General features: G+C 44.3%; 2 protein-coding genes across 14 annotated transcripts in view; both read right to left on the bottom strand.

The window, feature by feature from the left end:
* Nucleotides 1-6: 6 nt before the first annotated feature.
* Nucleotides 7-10257, bottom strand: LOC147758529 (uncharacterized). Of its 4 annotated transcripts, none has more exons than XM_086980759.1 (3): nucleotides 9721-9860; nucleotides 6781-6860; nucleotides 7-6168 (listed from the first exon to the last, which is right to left on the bottom strand). In XM_086980759.1, the coding sequence occupies exons 1-3, from the start codon at nucleotides 9724-9726 to the stop codon at nucleotides 6081-6083; spliced, it is 174 nt and encodes a 57-aa protein (XP_086836885.1). In that variant the 5' UTR covers nucleotides 9727-9860; the 3' UTR covers nucleotides 7-6080. The 4 variants fall into 4 exon arrangements, with proteins under 4 accessions (XP_086836885.1, XP_086836884.1, XP_086836873.1 ...); XM_086980758.1 differs by lacking the exon at nucleotides 9721-9860 and adding an exon at nucleotides 7789-7974; XM_086980747.1 differs by lacking the exon at nucleotides 7-6168 and having other exon boundaries at nucleotides 6394-7967; nucleotides 9721-10257.
* LOC111255504 (uncharacterized) overlaps nucleotides 8124-13891 on the bottom strand; it is a 20941-nt gene continuing 15173 nt past the window's right edge. For 9 of the 10 annotated variants that reach the window (XM_086980594.1, XM_086980601.1, XM_086980610.1 and 6 more), the window contains 2 exons: nucleotides 11878-12111; nucleotides 8124-10472 (listed from right to left, as the gene is read on the bottom strand). In XM_086980594.1, coding sequence (XP_086836720.1) covers nucleotides 10288-10472; nucleotides 11878-12111 — 419 coding nt within the window. In that variant the 3' untranslated portion in view covers nucleotides 8124-10287. Of the gene's footprint in view, nucleotides 10473-11877; nucleotides 12112-13891 lie in introns of those variants that run through there. The other variant, XM_086980607.1, reaches the window with a different exon arrangement.

Here is a 13891-nt window from a genome sequence, read left to right as displayed (position 1 = left end):
TGTAGTAATGTTCGATCAGTCATCTCCACATTTTCATCATCAATAATTATCATCCATATATCTATAACCTTCTTTATCAGCATCAGTATAACTATGTTATCTCCTTCATAATCTGGTCTTTCTATATAAGCAATCACAATTTAGTGGTTTGCGGTAAGAAGGAACGATGAGAGCCGGTTTCCACCAGAGGGTTCCTTCAATGGTCCACAAGTCTTCCTTTTTCTCCCGAAAACCGTCTTAGTTTTTTGTTCGCCCGTCTTTTTCTGTCTAGATAACTATGAATTCTTATCCGCTAATGTCGTATCCATTCAGCTCCTTCTGTAGAAATCGTTTTCGTCGTTGTCGACCAGCAACAGAAGGGACTTAAAACACAGACTATAGACCCGTTCCATTTAGTAAATAATGGCTATTAAGTATTAGATTTTTAGATAACAATAACCAGCCATAGCAGCTGCGGTAAAACTAGATATCCGTATTGACGTATATGTGTCTAGATCTATGCCTGTGTACCGTATAACAAAAACGCGAAATAGTCCAGGATAAACATTATAGAACCCAGCTTACGTCAAAAAATATATTGTAGCAAGCGTGTAGAGATTAGCTTCTTTGGAGATGTTTTAGCGCATCCGATTTTGTCCTTTTCACCGCCCAGTTGGGTGGCAGACATTCCCGTCGGGTGAAGCCATGTGACAGCCAAGGGCACTCTATGAAAATTAAATCGTCTATAGTGACAAGCAAGCTTAGTCCCTTAGTAACAGTTTTTTTAAATTCGTAAAAGTATTAATTGTACGATGACAAATTCGTGTAGGACCTCATGAGATGTTCGCACATAAGTGGACTTCATTTTTGGTAGAAAATGCATCACTTCAAATGCTAAACGTGAGAAAATGGAAATTCCCCAATAACTGATTCTTATATCAGTCGTCGATTCGACATAGTTTAGGAAAGAAGGTAAACTATCATTACAGACTTCTTTCAGCCCGTTTCAATTAATTATGCAAAATCAATTAGTGCCAACAGACTTAAGTTACCGAACCTGAAAACTTCTGAAGCTAAAATCATATGTTTTAGTGTGTACTCGATTCAGCATACGCTCTTCGTATGACCGTTACTGGTTCCTTAGCGGTATGGGGAAGATAGTGGACTAGTGATTTGCAAGATTAGCTTTCGGTATCATCATTATATCTAACTGTATGAATCTATGTCTGGTCCACCTCGCTTATCTTGACATGCCGTTCGAGCAGGTAAAGCGATTTCAGGCTTCCCAGTCATCTACTTCTCGAAAAGCTCTATTTACAATTTTTCTTTTTAACCCTTAGGTCCTTGTCTCCTCTCCACATATTTGCTACGTCACAAAAATCAAAAGAACGTCTCGTTATTGTAATCAGCATTGCTGCGCTTAGAGCTGTCAGCCCAAACGAAAACGGCCAGCTGGCGAACACGGAATATTAACTTGACCGGTATGCCACAAACCAACATACTCTTCAGCGGCATATGGCGCTGCATTGGCTTGACGAAAGCCCGCCTACCGACAGGGCAGGCATCCTCTAGTGCGGATTCTCGCAGCAGACAATTCTTGAAAAAGACGACTGCCCTACCCCAACGCTAGAGCAATCATCGTGATGAACCAACCCATTTAGCCCTTCGTATACACTCCTGCGCCTTCAGGCGGTGCGCCTTATCCGTCTTTTCGTTTTCCTCCTCGTAGTTTTCCCTAAACGAAAATCAGGCTCGAAACTCCAGGCGTCGAGTATCGGGACCGGGTCGGGAATATTGCCGAACTCGAGATACTTCAGCTTTCCGGTGTTGTTTGATTTAACCTTGGTGTTATTCATCATCATCGTCGGTAAGGCCCCGTGCTCGCCGCTTCATTGAAAAGTAAGCACGTAGAACTAATGGTGACCAACCGAAGGCACAGTTAGCTGAAATTGCATTCTCTAAAGCTTGAGCCAGGGCTTGACCTAGTTTAACCCTGCTAAACCCTATGCTCCAGGTGGCAGGAAACAATGAGGGAGAAAAGGGCCAGCCAAGAGAAACGAAAACGAAAAGTGGCCGAACAGGAAGCTGACTTGTTCGCAGAATACTTATAGCAATGGCATTGATTGCGATCGTAGCGTTGGCGAAGGGGAAGCCGAGCAAGGGTCAGCGAATTTTCGAAAAATGCTACGGCTGCTACAGGTGGTTGATGGCAGAGTTGTCGCAGTCGACTTGAAGGAAGGAAGGAAGGAAGGAAGGAAGGAACGCTTAGTTTGTTATTGGCAAATGGCTTTTTTCCTCACTTGATGGTCGAATGGCTAAGCGTGTACGGTGAGACGGCTTATGTGGTGCGTGTAGGTGAGTGTGTCTGTGGTATGTTCTTGTGGTATCTTTGATTCATGGCTTCATATCAACCATCAAGATTGTGGCTCGCAGACCCAGCAGTGTCCGTACACTCGCGACGCGTTGGATCTATTTCTCCACACAGTACGGCGCTAATACCTCACCTCATTCATCTTCTCTCCAATGCTTTCTCAGCTTAATTATTCCGTTTAATCGACCTACTTCATTTTGTCGAGCTCCTCATCCCCGTTTGACCTTACATTATTCTTAACATTTACATTATTCTACTACCAAACAGTCAACATGTAACGACCATGATGCTTGCATTTCTCAGTTAAATTGCACATACATATAGACACGTTAGCAGCTTCACTTCGCTCTAAAGTAATGTAATCATCATTTAATATTGTAAGAAATAGCGCTTTTTTTTTTCTCTGAGTCAGCGTCATCATCTACGCGTCGGATTCATGCGTCCATCGATAGAGCATACATCATGTCCCTTCTGCGTAATTCGGTCTCTGGTCGTCCGCTATATCACATCTAGTTTAGTAAAAATCACCATAACAATCATATTAGTAATCATATTTTAAATATCAATATGCAGTCAAAGCTACGTTGCTACCATCTGGTTAATAAGTATACTCAATATTATTGACATCACCGTATGCTAACCGAAATGACAAGCGTTAAACATAATTATCTCACACTTATCTTAAAATTAACTATTTTAAGAGCTAGGTCGCTTTACTTCGTACGTCGTAACTTCACCGCTCAACTAGTAACGGAAGGAAACCTTTGTCGATGTAACGAAACGAAGAAATATTGTTCGTACTACCGACGGCGAACGGTAAGAAGTCCACTGTGGCACTCTGTTTAGGTGTACAGTGCCCCTCGAGCTGAAAACACTTTGGCGTGAGGCTGGACGAAATTTTGGCCGTGTTTACGCCTATCTGTGTGAGTATCAGAGCCACATGCAGCTATGATAATAAAATAGGTACATGAACGAAAAATGCCTGAAGACTGCCTGTTGCACCGCCATGTGGCTTCTACAGAAAATGTGTATAGTTAAGTCGAACTTCCGCAGATATTTTTTCCTACTGGGTAGAAAGGCCAGGTATCATACTAGCTCGTACAAGAGTCTAATGAACTCGCAAAATTTAAGAGACAAAATAAGCTGGTTTATAGATCTGCAGCTGTAGCCATTACCGAATCCTCACGACTTCGTCTATGGTGTTGGTGCTAGCGTACGTGACGGGGTACGTAAGTTTCGATACCCTGCACAGAACTGCACAAAACGCGTTCTTCCAAAGATGTCGAATATAGCAGCTTCATCGTCGAGAGAGAGAAATAGAGAATCAGCTAATGTTGTCACACGATGAAAACGTTCGCCCAGTGAGTAAAAGTGTCATACATGGTAATCAATAGCTGTTACTCGTTCGTTTGACAATACGGTACAAGCGTATCTTTTACATAGGTAGTAGCAGTTCTATCATTTTTAGGTAGTTAATTGAGCGCGCTACGGTAGTACTAATAATAGCAATTTCTATTAGGCTTTAATATAACAACATCTCAGTATCAGTCGTTGCCCCCGCAGTATTTGATACTGCGAATCGTAGGCGTTGTGACGTGTTCTAGCATCGGCAACCGACGATTGTTCAGGTTGCTGAAGCCGTTTAAGGACCGTTGCAAAGGCTTAACTCTCCCTGAAATTAGAACAGTCACAGAACAAGCGGCCGTACCGCGTGTCACCGCCAAAAGCTGCCGAGGACCGAAAGCCGTGTTCGACCAGACTTCGACGGCATTCGTAATGGTACAAAGGTAATAAATCGATAAATCCACTAAAACTAGCTTATTAAAACATTGTTGCGTATTAAAGCTTATACAGAGTGTTTAGGATAAAGTGGGTCATCATATCCTTTGCTAACTTTTCATCGTATCAGGAATGCGTTTCTCCTGTTCTTTTAGCACTAGATGAGAGTCAGTCAGTTCTTCGTAGAACAAAATAAATTCACCAAGACAACAATTCATTTTAGCAATATGAGCAAACATCATTTATCGTAATGTCCATATCATCGTGGCGGTGTACGTTGTCTCCAGTCTTCACCTTACTTTTGAAGAACCCGGGGAAGACCCTTATGAGACGAGGTTGAAATTTTACAACAGGAACCGCACTAAAAAAACATGACACATTGACAAAACGGTACGCAAAGCTATTCGGATAGTCCAGTACTTTTTTCTTGCATTTGACCCTTTATCAGCTTAAAATTTGCCCACCAGATTGCGAGTTTGGCGTTTTTCGGCAATACTTTATTTAGATCATACGTACAACCTTGTTTGAAGTAAAAATCGCTGAATTTATAAAAGGAATGTTTGAAATAGATCTATAAGTGGCGTAGGCCCCAAATCGAAGTAGAGATTGAAACAGATTGTACCTGTATGGAACGAACACTTTCGTCAAAGATTCTCTGTCGGTATATACGACAATCGTCACGCTTCTTCATTTATATGCCAATCTTCTGTCCCAAGCACCCTGTATATACTATATGCAAAGATGTTATATCCTCTACGCTTGAGAGAGAGACTGAGAGATGTATAACATAGCACTGCTGGCAATCGGTATTATAGTCCTCAGGGAACATACAGAACAACAACTAAGGTACGATAGACGAGGCCGACACACGCTGATGTTTCTCGTCGTCGTCGCAGTAGCCCTCAGTAACAGCAATGCCGTCTCTTCTTGACTAGGACCCATACGGCTGTAGGGTGGTAATGGCCCTGCCCCTAGGACAGCAGTAGGTCCGCCAGCATTCTCATCAGCTAAACGGACACACTACCCAGAAAACATCATTCGAGCCTTCCTACCATCTATAACTGCCACTGCTACAAAGAAACAAATGGAAAAAAACGAGATGAATACTCTAATAGGATAAAATGGGTATGTTATAGAGGTTCGCGTTTGCTCTATATACGAGTTCATTCGGCTCCGCGGAGTCGCTGTACGCCTACCGAACCATTTTTGTGATTCTGCTAGTTTGCCATTTGCCTTTCTTTGCCCTGTAATGTCCTTCGATAGGATTGTTGCATCATTTTCGTTGCGTCTGTTCCAATAGACGATAAAGTAATCATTGCTGCGATCAGGCGCCAGAGAACAAGCAGATATCGGGGCTGTCCATACTACGACAGTTGCACAACTATATAACCCGATTGCGACCGGCTTGGACCTTATTACTTAGTTTCAGGTCTGTGTACGGTTTCATAACTACACTAACCTAAATAGAAAATACATATGGTCTGAATATGTATGTGAGTAACAAGCAATAGTAAAAAACACATCGGAATGACAAACTAGTATCATTTTCAATCTAATTTGTTTGGCATATCGTTGATTGCTATTTTTCAGGCAATTTTTTGGAGTCGAACCTTAATTTTGTAGATTTTGGAGGACGAACGAACGTTGATTGCACCTACAATATTTGGAAAATGTACTTTCCCTGAGTACGTACTCCTCGCGTATGTATTCCTCTGTTTCCAGTTAATTACTATACTATGACATACGGATGGTTATGTCGCGAGTGAGTCATTACCGTACACCTGGAAGCGATTTTCATGATAAATTTGTGGACGTCGCTATGTGTTGATCATGTGATGTATGTTGGTCTTAATGATGATGCACAGCAAATTACACAGCAGTAAAAGCGTGGGCACCCCCGACGTCCTTAGCGATCCCCTTACTTACAAGTCACTACAAACACGTCAAGGTACTACCATGCCATAGAGAAGCTGGTCAACAGCAGAAGGCGTGCGAAGGCTGGATGCGTCACATTTGGCACCGCGTAGAACAGTACAACCCTGTAATTCCATCATAGGTTATTCTTGCTTGATAGTTACGACCGAAAAGCATTTGTTCATTTCTCAAAATCAACTTGAGGCAACAAAGGCCTCACTATTAATGTACAACGTAAGAAGAGACACCGCTAGATGGCCTGGTTAGGTTTCACTAGCAACTTTATGATATAAAGTCTGCTGTCCATGCTGAAACGAACACCCAATAGCTAAATAAGAACAACGAAAAAATTACGTTATCTTCTAACAGGTATTATAACTCAAAGCGGTGACGGCAATTATCCTTTTTCGCCCTTCTCCAACGAACGTGCACACTGTTTCAAGATCGTTATATTCATTATGCTTACTCGTAAGTGACTGTGGCCACTCTTCAATGAATTTCAAGGTATTTCTGAGCCTTGATTTAATCTGTGTGCATCATGAGTAGCATGTACTCCAACCAGTATCCGAGCTATATATGGTTTCTACTGAAGCTAATGCAAAGAAGCTGTCCTGCGAATTTCTGATTGATTATTGGGCCCTACGCAGCCTGTCTTTCAAAGGCGCCTGGCAGCTATTAGGTTAAAGGTCTTTCCGTATCGACTGGCTTGAATATCAGATTTGTTTCATTTAACTAACTTCGCCACACAATGCACCACATCCATCACTCGTCGCCATCGCGTACAGATAGATACAGGATCAACATCTGACCCAAACGCCTGGAACATAAGGAGCATTTTATAAGAAGGTCGCTGGGTCGACAAACGACTGGGCGGGCACTGCTCGTCATCTACCAATGTCATTTCTATCATCCCACCATCATCTAGCGTTTATTTTAATTAAAATTATTTTAAATAAAATAGAATTACTCTACGCGCTTTGTTGCCGTTTTCCCTCACCAAGCATCCTACTTTCTTTCGGTCATCATAATACTAAACCATTCACGATTGTTCGTTTAGGAAATTCCTCATAGCTTCTCTGGTGTTCTTGCTCGTTTCTCGACATTCCCATATTAACTACCAACTATATTTGGCCACCGCAGACATGTTTGTACAGTATTTCGCTTGATAAAACCTCCAAATATAATATTTTATACTTATAGTCCAATTTGTTTCGCACGATTGCTTCGGGGTCCTTCTCAAGCATATATAGCGAGTTGTCCAGCGTGCGCTGGTCATCAGTGTTTGAAATGTAAACCGTTGCATCCGTTAATTCCGCTTCTGCGCATCTGTTGATTCTTCTTCCGCTCTGATAATTTTGTCATTTTCTACTAATTTCCAATGCGCTTATGATTTTTCACTTATGCTGTTGTTGTTGTTGTTGTATGGCCATGCCAGCTACTGTATATGACTATGTTTCAAAGGGAATCCTTAAAGAAGGCTCTGGTCACACCATCTGGGGGAGAAGCGACGTGTTGATGCCAAGCCTGCCCTATTCAACTTTGCAGAACTCGGCAGTCACGTCCTGCGACCCCGCGTATCCACGTAGCTGAACACGCGCTTTAGGCATTGGCTGTTTGCTTCATTTCTGTCGTTTTCTATTGATAATATTGGTTGTGTTGTTTTTCCGTGTTGTAACTGCCGTTCATTTTTTAATCAATCCTATTGTTGTTACTATCACTTATAGAGCTGGCATTCAAATATATACCTCATTTACCCGCATTCAGCAAACGCGCCGCATTACGATCGTTAAGGTTGAAAGGTTAAATCCTTCAACGATACGTATATGTATATATACGTAATGAATATGGCCTGCCTCCTGCATCATTGTAGTCTCCTTGCTCAAGGGTCTGGGCTGTGGTATTGAGGGAGTCATATAGAACAAAACTGAAATTTATACAGCCGTAAAAGAATAAATATAAATAAAACTATTAACTAGTAGAATACAATGGGGTAGTTGTACCGATCGAGTAACGAAATCGCCACTATATCTCATACTACCTGCCCTCTATTATTGGGTGCATCACTATCAAAACGGCTTCATTCAAAAAAGCAAGTTACCACTGTGTGTTTATTATACTAGAGAACGTCTATGACAAGTAACTGATCTGACAGACGACCGTTATATTAAGAAAAGCAGACCAAAAAAGCGTAGGACAAGAATACAGAGGATTCGATGTGCGCGTAGTATCAAACGTGCATTGGCGCCCACCAACGCTGATTTATGCTACTTACCACGCATTGGCATATACTAGTCAACCTGAAAATATGCGTCCTTCATATCTCTCACTACTACGACACACCCTCGCTCGTCTTTTTCATTCGCCGCATGTATCGCACCAATCGTCAGGAGGTTACATCCATCATCGTCGTCGTCGTCGTCAGCAGCAGCGTCATCATCATTTAGTATACTTTTGTTAATATCGTGCTTACGTAATAACTGTGTGTGTGTATGCGTGTGTGTGTGTGTGTGGTGTGTGTGTGTGTGTGTGTGTGTGTGTGTGTGTGTGTGTGTGTGTGTGTGTGTGTGTGTGTGTGTGTGTGTGTGTGTGTGTGTGTGTGTGTGTGTGTGTGTGTGTGTGTGTGTGTGTGTGTGTGTGTGTGTGTGTGTGTGTGTGTGTGTGTGTGTGTGTGTGTGTGTGTGTGTGTGTGTGTGTGTGTGTGTGTGTGTGTGTGTGTGTGTGTGTGTGTGTGTGTGTGTGTGTGTGTGTGTGTGTGTGTGTGTGTGTCTGTGTGTGGGTGTGTGTGCGTGTGTAGTTATTATTAGTTGTAGTAATAGTGTAAAAATTACTTTTTCCGCTTGGTGTTCGTTTGTGTTCGTGCCCCTCGGTTTCTCTCGTTTCCCCGCATGCATTTACATCCCTCTCGTCTCGTTCACTCCCTTCAGAGTTTAGTTCAATCAATATTTGCTTGTGATTTTTTTTTATGTGTCTAAAAACGCTTAGAAAAATCGTTCTTAATCACGTCTCATTATACCATCGTCATTATTGTTATCATTTTTATAATCCTATTATCATCAGGCGTTATTGTTACTGTTGATATTGGTATTACACGTTTAGCAATCTGTTGTTTTTACATGAATGAATCATTATCATATACGATCATCAGTCCTTACGAAATCGTCACGCAACGTCAAACGGCCGTACGTTGTCGTTTGCTGGCGGTCGACGGTTTTTCAATATTGTTTTTCCTCTTCGAATCTCGTTCGGTTTCGTTACTCTCTTCCTACTAATACGCTGTCTGCTGGTCGGCTGTTGTAGCCAGTCTCAGCCCTGGCCGTGGCCGTATCGTACTATATTATTACATTGTACGTTGTAGTAGTTTTACAATCTTTAACGCTAGGTGTATTTCCCGTTGTTGCGTGAACACTAGCGCGCTGTTCCTTTGTATGTGTTGTAGGCAAAAGATAGGTAACCCGAAGTGGGAGTTCTTTCTTTTCTTCGTGCTGTTGCAGAGTTCGTTGCGTAAGAGGAGGAGCCTGCTAGAATTCCTCAACCTATTAGAGGTTCTTCCCTTTTCCTGCTGTTAAAGAGGTTATTTTCTGGCTGCTTCTGTGCTTTCGATGCTGTTTGTGTCATTATACTATTATCATTATTATGATTATTATCATTGTCTGTCTCTTTTTTATAGGGCACTTTACCTCCATCAAAAGGGAACTACGCCACTATACGCCGCCATCCGCTCTGATCATCGCCTTGTTGTAGTGCTTTTTTTCTTACGCTTCCGTTTTCGTTTGCTACATGAACGTCTCATCATCGCTGAAGCTCCGTTGCCTACCATTGCCAAGGAGGCCCGCTTGCCTTTTGGAAGCAGCTCGGCCGACGCTCCGCATCGAGTCTTGCGAGCGGCTTTTTTTGTACGTCACCGCCGCCGTTTTGTAATTGTGGTAACTGTACATCCGTTGTGGACTACCGTAGTGATTGTGGCTAGCAATAATGTCGGTAATGTCGTGAACGTTGCTGTCGCGGCCATCGTTGCTGTTGTCGTTATTGCAGACAGCGCTCTCCAAATCGTAGTCTTGTTGACTGTTGTTGATCTGCGATGGGCTGTACACTTTGGAGGCAATTGATGACAGGCTGGATGGCGACGACGTGACGGCATTCTTTCGCGCCCGGCGCTGTTGTCGGCTAGCTAGGCGACGACGCGGGGTCTGCGCCGGCGCGTTTCCATCTGCCATGGCATCCGTGGCGCCGCTGGCCGCGGATGGTCAGATGATCGATTCACGGTTCCGCTCATCGCTGTCGCTTCCCGCACTCGCTGATTCAGTGTCTGTTACGTCGCCGACACCGCCGCTGCCGTAAACTGCAGCGCCCCTAACAGCCGTCAGGGTAGGAGCGGCTACACCACTGTCGGCAGCACCCTGTCCGCCCAAGCTGCCGAGGCCACCTAGGACTGCAAACGAATTCAATAGCAACACTTAATGTCAATGTCAACGGCCATAGTAACAACAATAGTCGCTAATAAGACAGCCAGCAGTTATTCTACGCTAGCAAACTTACTCTTAACTCTGCAGCTTAATAGATTAAGTTTGAAGTCAGCCTATCCAAGTGCATGCAACTACGAGGCCCGATAAGAGATGAAGGAACATGACGACAGTATCGTTTCACTTAGCAAGAACTCTACTGCTAAACGAGACTTACACCGAACGCTTTGCTTTAACTACTTCCATTCCTGTCGTTCTGTTTACTAATGTACATAGCTCAAAGGTCTTACCCTAAGCATCTTTATTCTCTGTGAAGACAGAAAACAAACGACTATTTCCCGACAACTTGAAATATGCTGAGTACAGAATACTGTATCACAGGATACGTTTCAACACTCTCCAACAACTCCGTCAGCTCAACGGAAACAACAGAAAAATGAGGAACACCCAGTTTTATAGATAGATAATCTAAACGTTACTCGCACATGCATCTAACGACAAGCCAAGGCTGCACTCAATGGCTCGGATTGCAATCCAGTCCTCAACGCTCTGTGTATGTACCACTCCATATGGGGGAATATTGCTATTTCAACATACCGATGGCGGTGATGATTGTATCTACGAAGGATGCAAAGCTGGACAAATACCGAATTTTAGTGACGCTGCTTGAAATGGTAGGCTGTAATAGGCAGAAACGTTTTAAAAAGAAGGTGGCTATTCGTGCAGCTGCCTTACGGCGGCGGACCTTTTTGGCTTTAGCTTGGACACCGCGAGCTCACTTTACCGTTTCTACGTCCGATTTGTCAGTTGCATCTGCGGCAGCAGTAAATAAACTCACTAGCCACTGGGATACGCGCAGCTAAAATGGCTGATACGGTACGCGCCACGTTTGCCTGCCCGCTCACGCGTCTAACGGTTTCTTCAGGACGTGATAAATCGGATTTCTCACGCTGAACCGTTGACATATGGGCGACACAGGCACTGTTAACATGCTACCGCAAGCAGCTACGGATCAGGCAACAAATGACGCAAATAATAAAAAAGGAAGCGCGGAGCTTCGGCTGCACGACTACACACCTATGTACGTTTTCGTTGATTCCTTAATTCGGCGATTTATTGACAATGGCGCATTATCTATTAGAGCTTTTCGACGCAATAAGGCGTGCATCGTAGAACAAGCTTGTACCGCGCTGTCGTTGCTGATATCTTTTACACGGATAATGCTATTAGTTTGTAGCTTAATCGACTTCATTGATATTTTGCCTGATTTGTTGCGTTTGCTAGGTGAAATAATCATCCAGATCTCTCTCTGTCTGACTCTCAACTCTGTCTCTCATATATATATATATTTATAAATCTCCATAGATAGTATACCTGGTGGATGCAACGCGCGGCTTGGTTGCTGGTTCTTGGTGGAGATATGCATCTCGATCTCGGCTAACCGATTTTCGACAAGCCATGTCGACTGAGAGAGCTTGAGGCCCATCGTAGCGTTTTCGGTCTCGAGAGTGACCAACCTCTCGCGTAAGCGTTTAATTTCACTCAGCAGAGCCTCTTGATTCCTAGCACTGGCTGGGGGCGTCGGGCTATGCATTCCGCTCTGAATCCCTGTAATGGCATATAAACAGTAGACGCTTATTATACTGTTTGGTTGCCGCAATGATACGTCCTTATTTCTTGAAGCAAAATGCCAGTGAAGCGCTATAAACAACCTTGCAAATGCGCCCAGTCGAAAGAAAAAGTTTCGCTGCTATTTCTTTTTCCCTTTTCTCTCTGCTTTTTTCCCTATGTTCTCACAATAGGACAGTCAATTAGTCTCATTCAGATTTCCGAAAAATAACAGGTGAGACATATCGAGGGAATTGGCACGTGGTAGAACAGAAAATTAAAATTCGAGAAGCGGTTTACGATAGGTAAATGCCATAAGTGTGTAATTAGATTCTTGTTCCTACCGGTTCCTTCAACAAGTACCTCTCCTGTCACTGACCAAACGAGACCAGTTTCAAACAGGTATAAATTGTCAGCTAGGAATCACTGTAATCGTTATTCTGTTGCCTTAATAAGCTTCCTAGCACTGGATGATCTGAAGGTGTTTATTGTAAGTTAGTGTTCAATTATATTCTAACAGAAACGTCTTCCTTCCAACAAACAGATATAGGTGGTTGGGTTCAATGTTCCTCCTCCTTAGGAGTAACGGAAGTCGCTATGGCAGCCGTACGATGGTCGTTCAGAGCCTAGAAGAGCTCGACCAGGTTTGCTTGTCCTCCTTTATTGCATACCTAGTATCAGCTAGCCCTCGACATCCGCGCAGCGTCGGCAAGGCGGGGCTATCTGCGGTCGACCCGCTCGTGACCTTTTGGCAACACAAAACCGGATGTCTCATTCACAGCAATAGCGGCAGACTTATTGCATCATAGCAGTGGTGTGAGTTGCTGTTGGCCTTGGCGTCTGTTGCTGCAGCAGCAGCGTTGTGGAAGGCGCTGCTGCATTATCGTCGTTGTCGACCATCTTGACAAGTTTCACACCATTATCCGTCGGTGTCAGCAGCTAAAAGCAAGTTAACGAGCCGGATGTCCGATAGGACAGGCCCATCTAAACGAATTGAACCGGGCAGGACGTTCAAGTTGGGGTGGTCTAAAAGGGGTTGAGCGTAGCAAGGAGCAAGGGACAACTGAGGGTGATGGCGGTACAGAGACCAAGCGAGAGCGGGCTGAGGGTCGGTAAGCCCCTCGTTGGCGTTGAAGAGCCGAGAAGGGAAAGGGCTTATCCGACAGGGCCAGCGGGAGCAACCTGGAGTGCGGAGCGCTGAGCGCTTAGTGACCCCGCATGCACGGCTCGCCGATGTCGCTGCTACAGCCGCCGCTGCTGCCGACACAGCCACGGCTGCCTCCACTCCTGCCGCTGGTCGGAGAATACGGAGTGGAAACGACAAGGGAACGAGGAACGCTGTCGAGTTGACTCGACGTCAGGGGCGGCGGGAACGATTCTCACTGTAGTTGCAGTGGCAATGGTTATGTGGGCGGCGGCGGCAGCAGCAATCGTGCCCGCGCTCTGCCACGCTCGCGGAAGGCGTCCGAGTAGTGTGAGTGGATGGGTGGAGCACTGGAAGAGAAAACCTGTTGGCTGCTCCCAGCTGGCAGCTCTTTTATAACCACCCTTCCTCGACTCCCGATGGCGTCGCTATATACACACACTCACACACACATACACTCGCACACACGACCATCATTATAATCATCATCTCGGACTATGGCTGAAAAAGGCTCCTGAGGGTATCTGCTATGAACGAGCTGCAAGATCTCGAACAATAACCGGCGGGCAATTTGCTGGCCAAGGTCCACTTCTGCTGTTTTAGCCACGGCTGACGCGAGTAAAGCTAGAGCAAACG

The sequence above is a fragment of the Varroa destructor genome, unplaced genomic scaffold, assembly GCF_002443255.2.
Source record: "Varroa destructor unplaced genomic scaffold, Vdes_3.0 BEIS01000001.1, whole genome shotgun sequence".
NCBI classification, from domain to species: Eukaryota; Metazoa; Arthropoda; class Arachnida; order Mesostigmata; family Varroidae; genus Varroa; species Varroa destructor.
The sequence above is the reverse complement of the archived record's forward strand: the minus strand, read 5'-3'. Positions and strand labels throughout refer to the sequence as shown.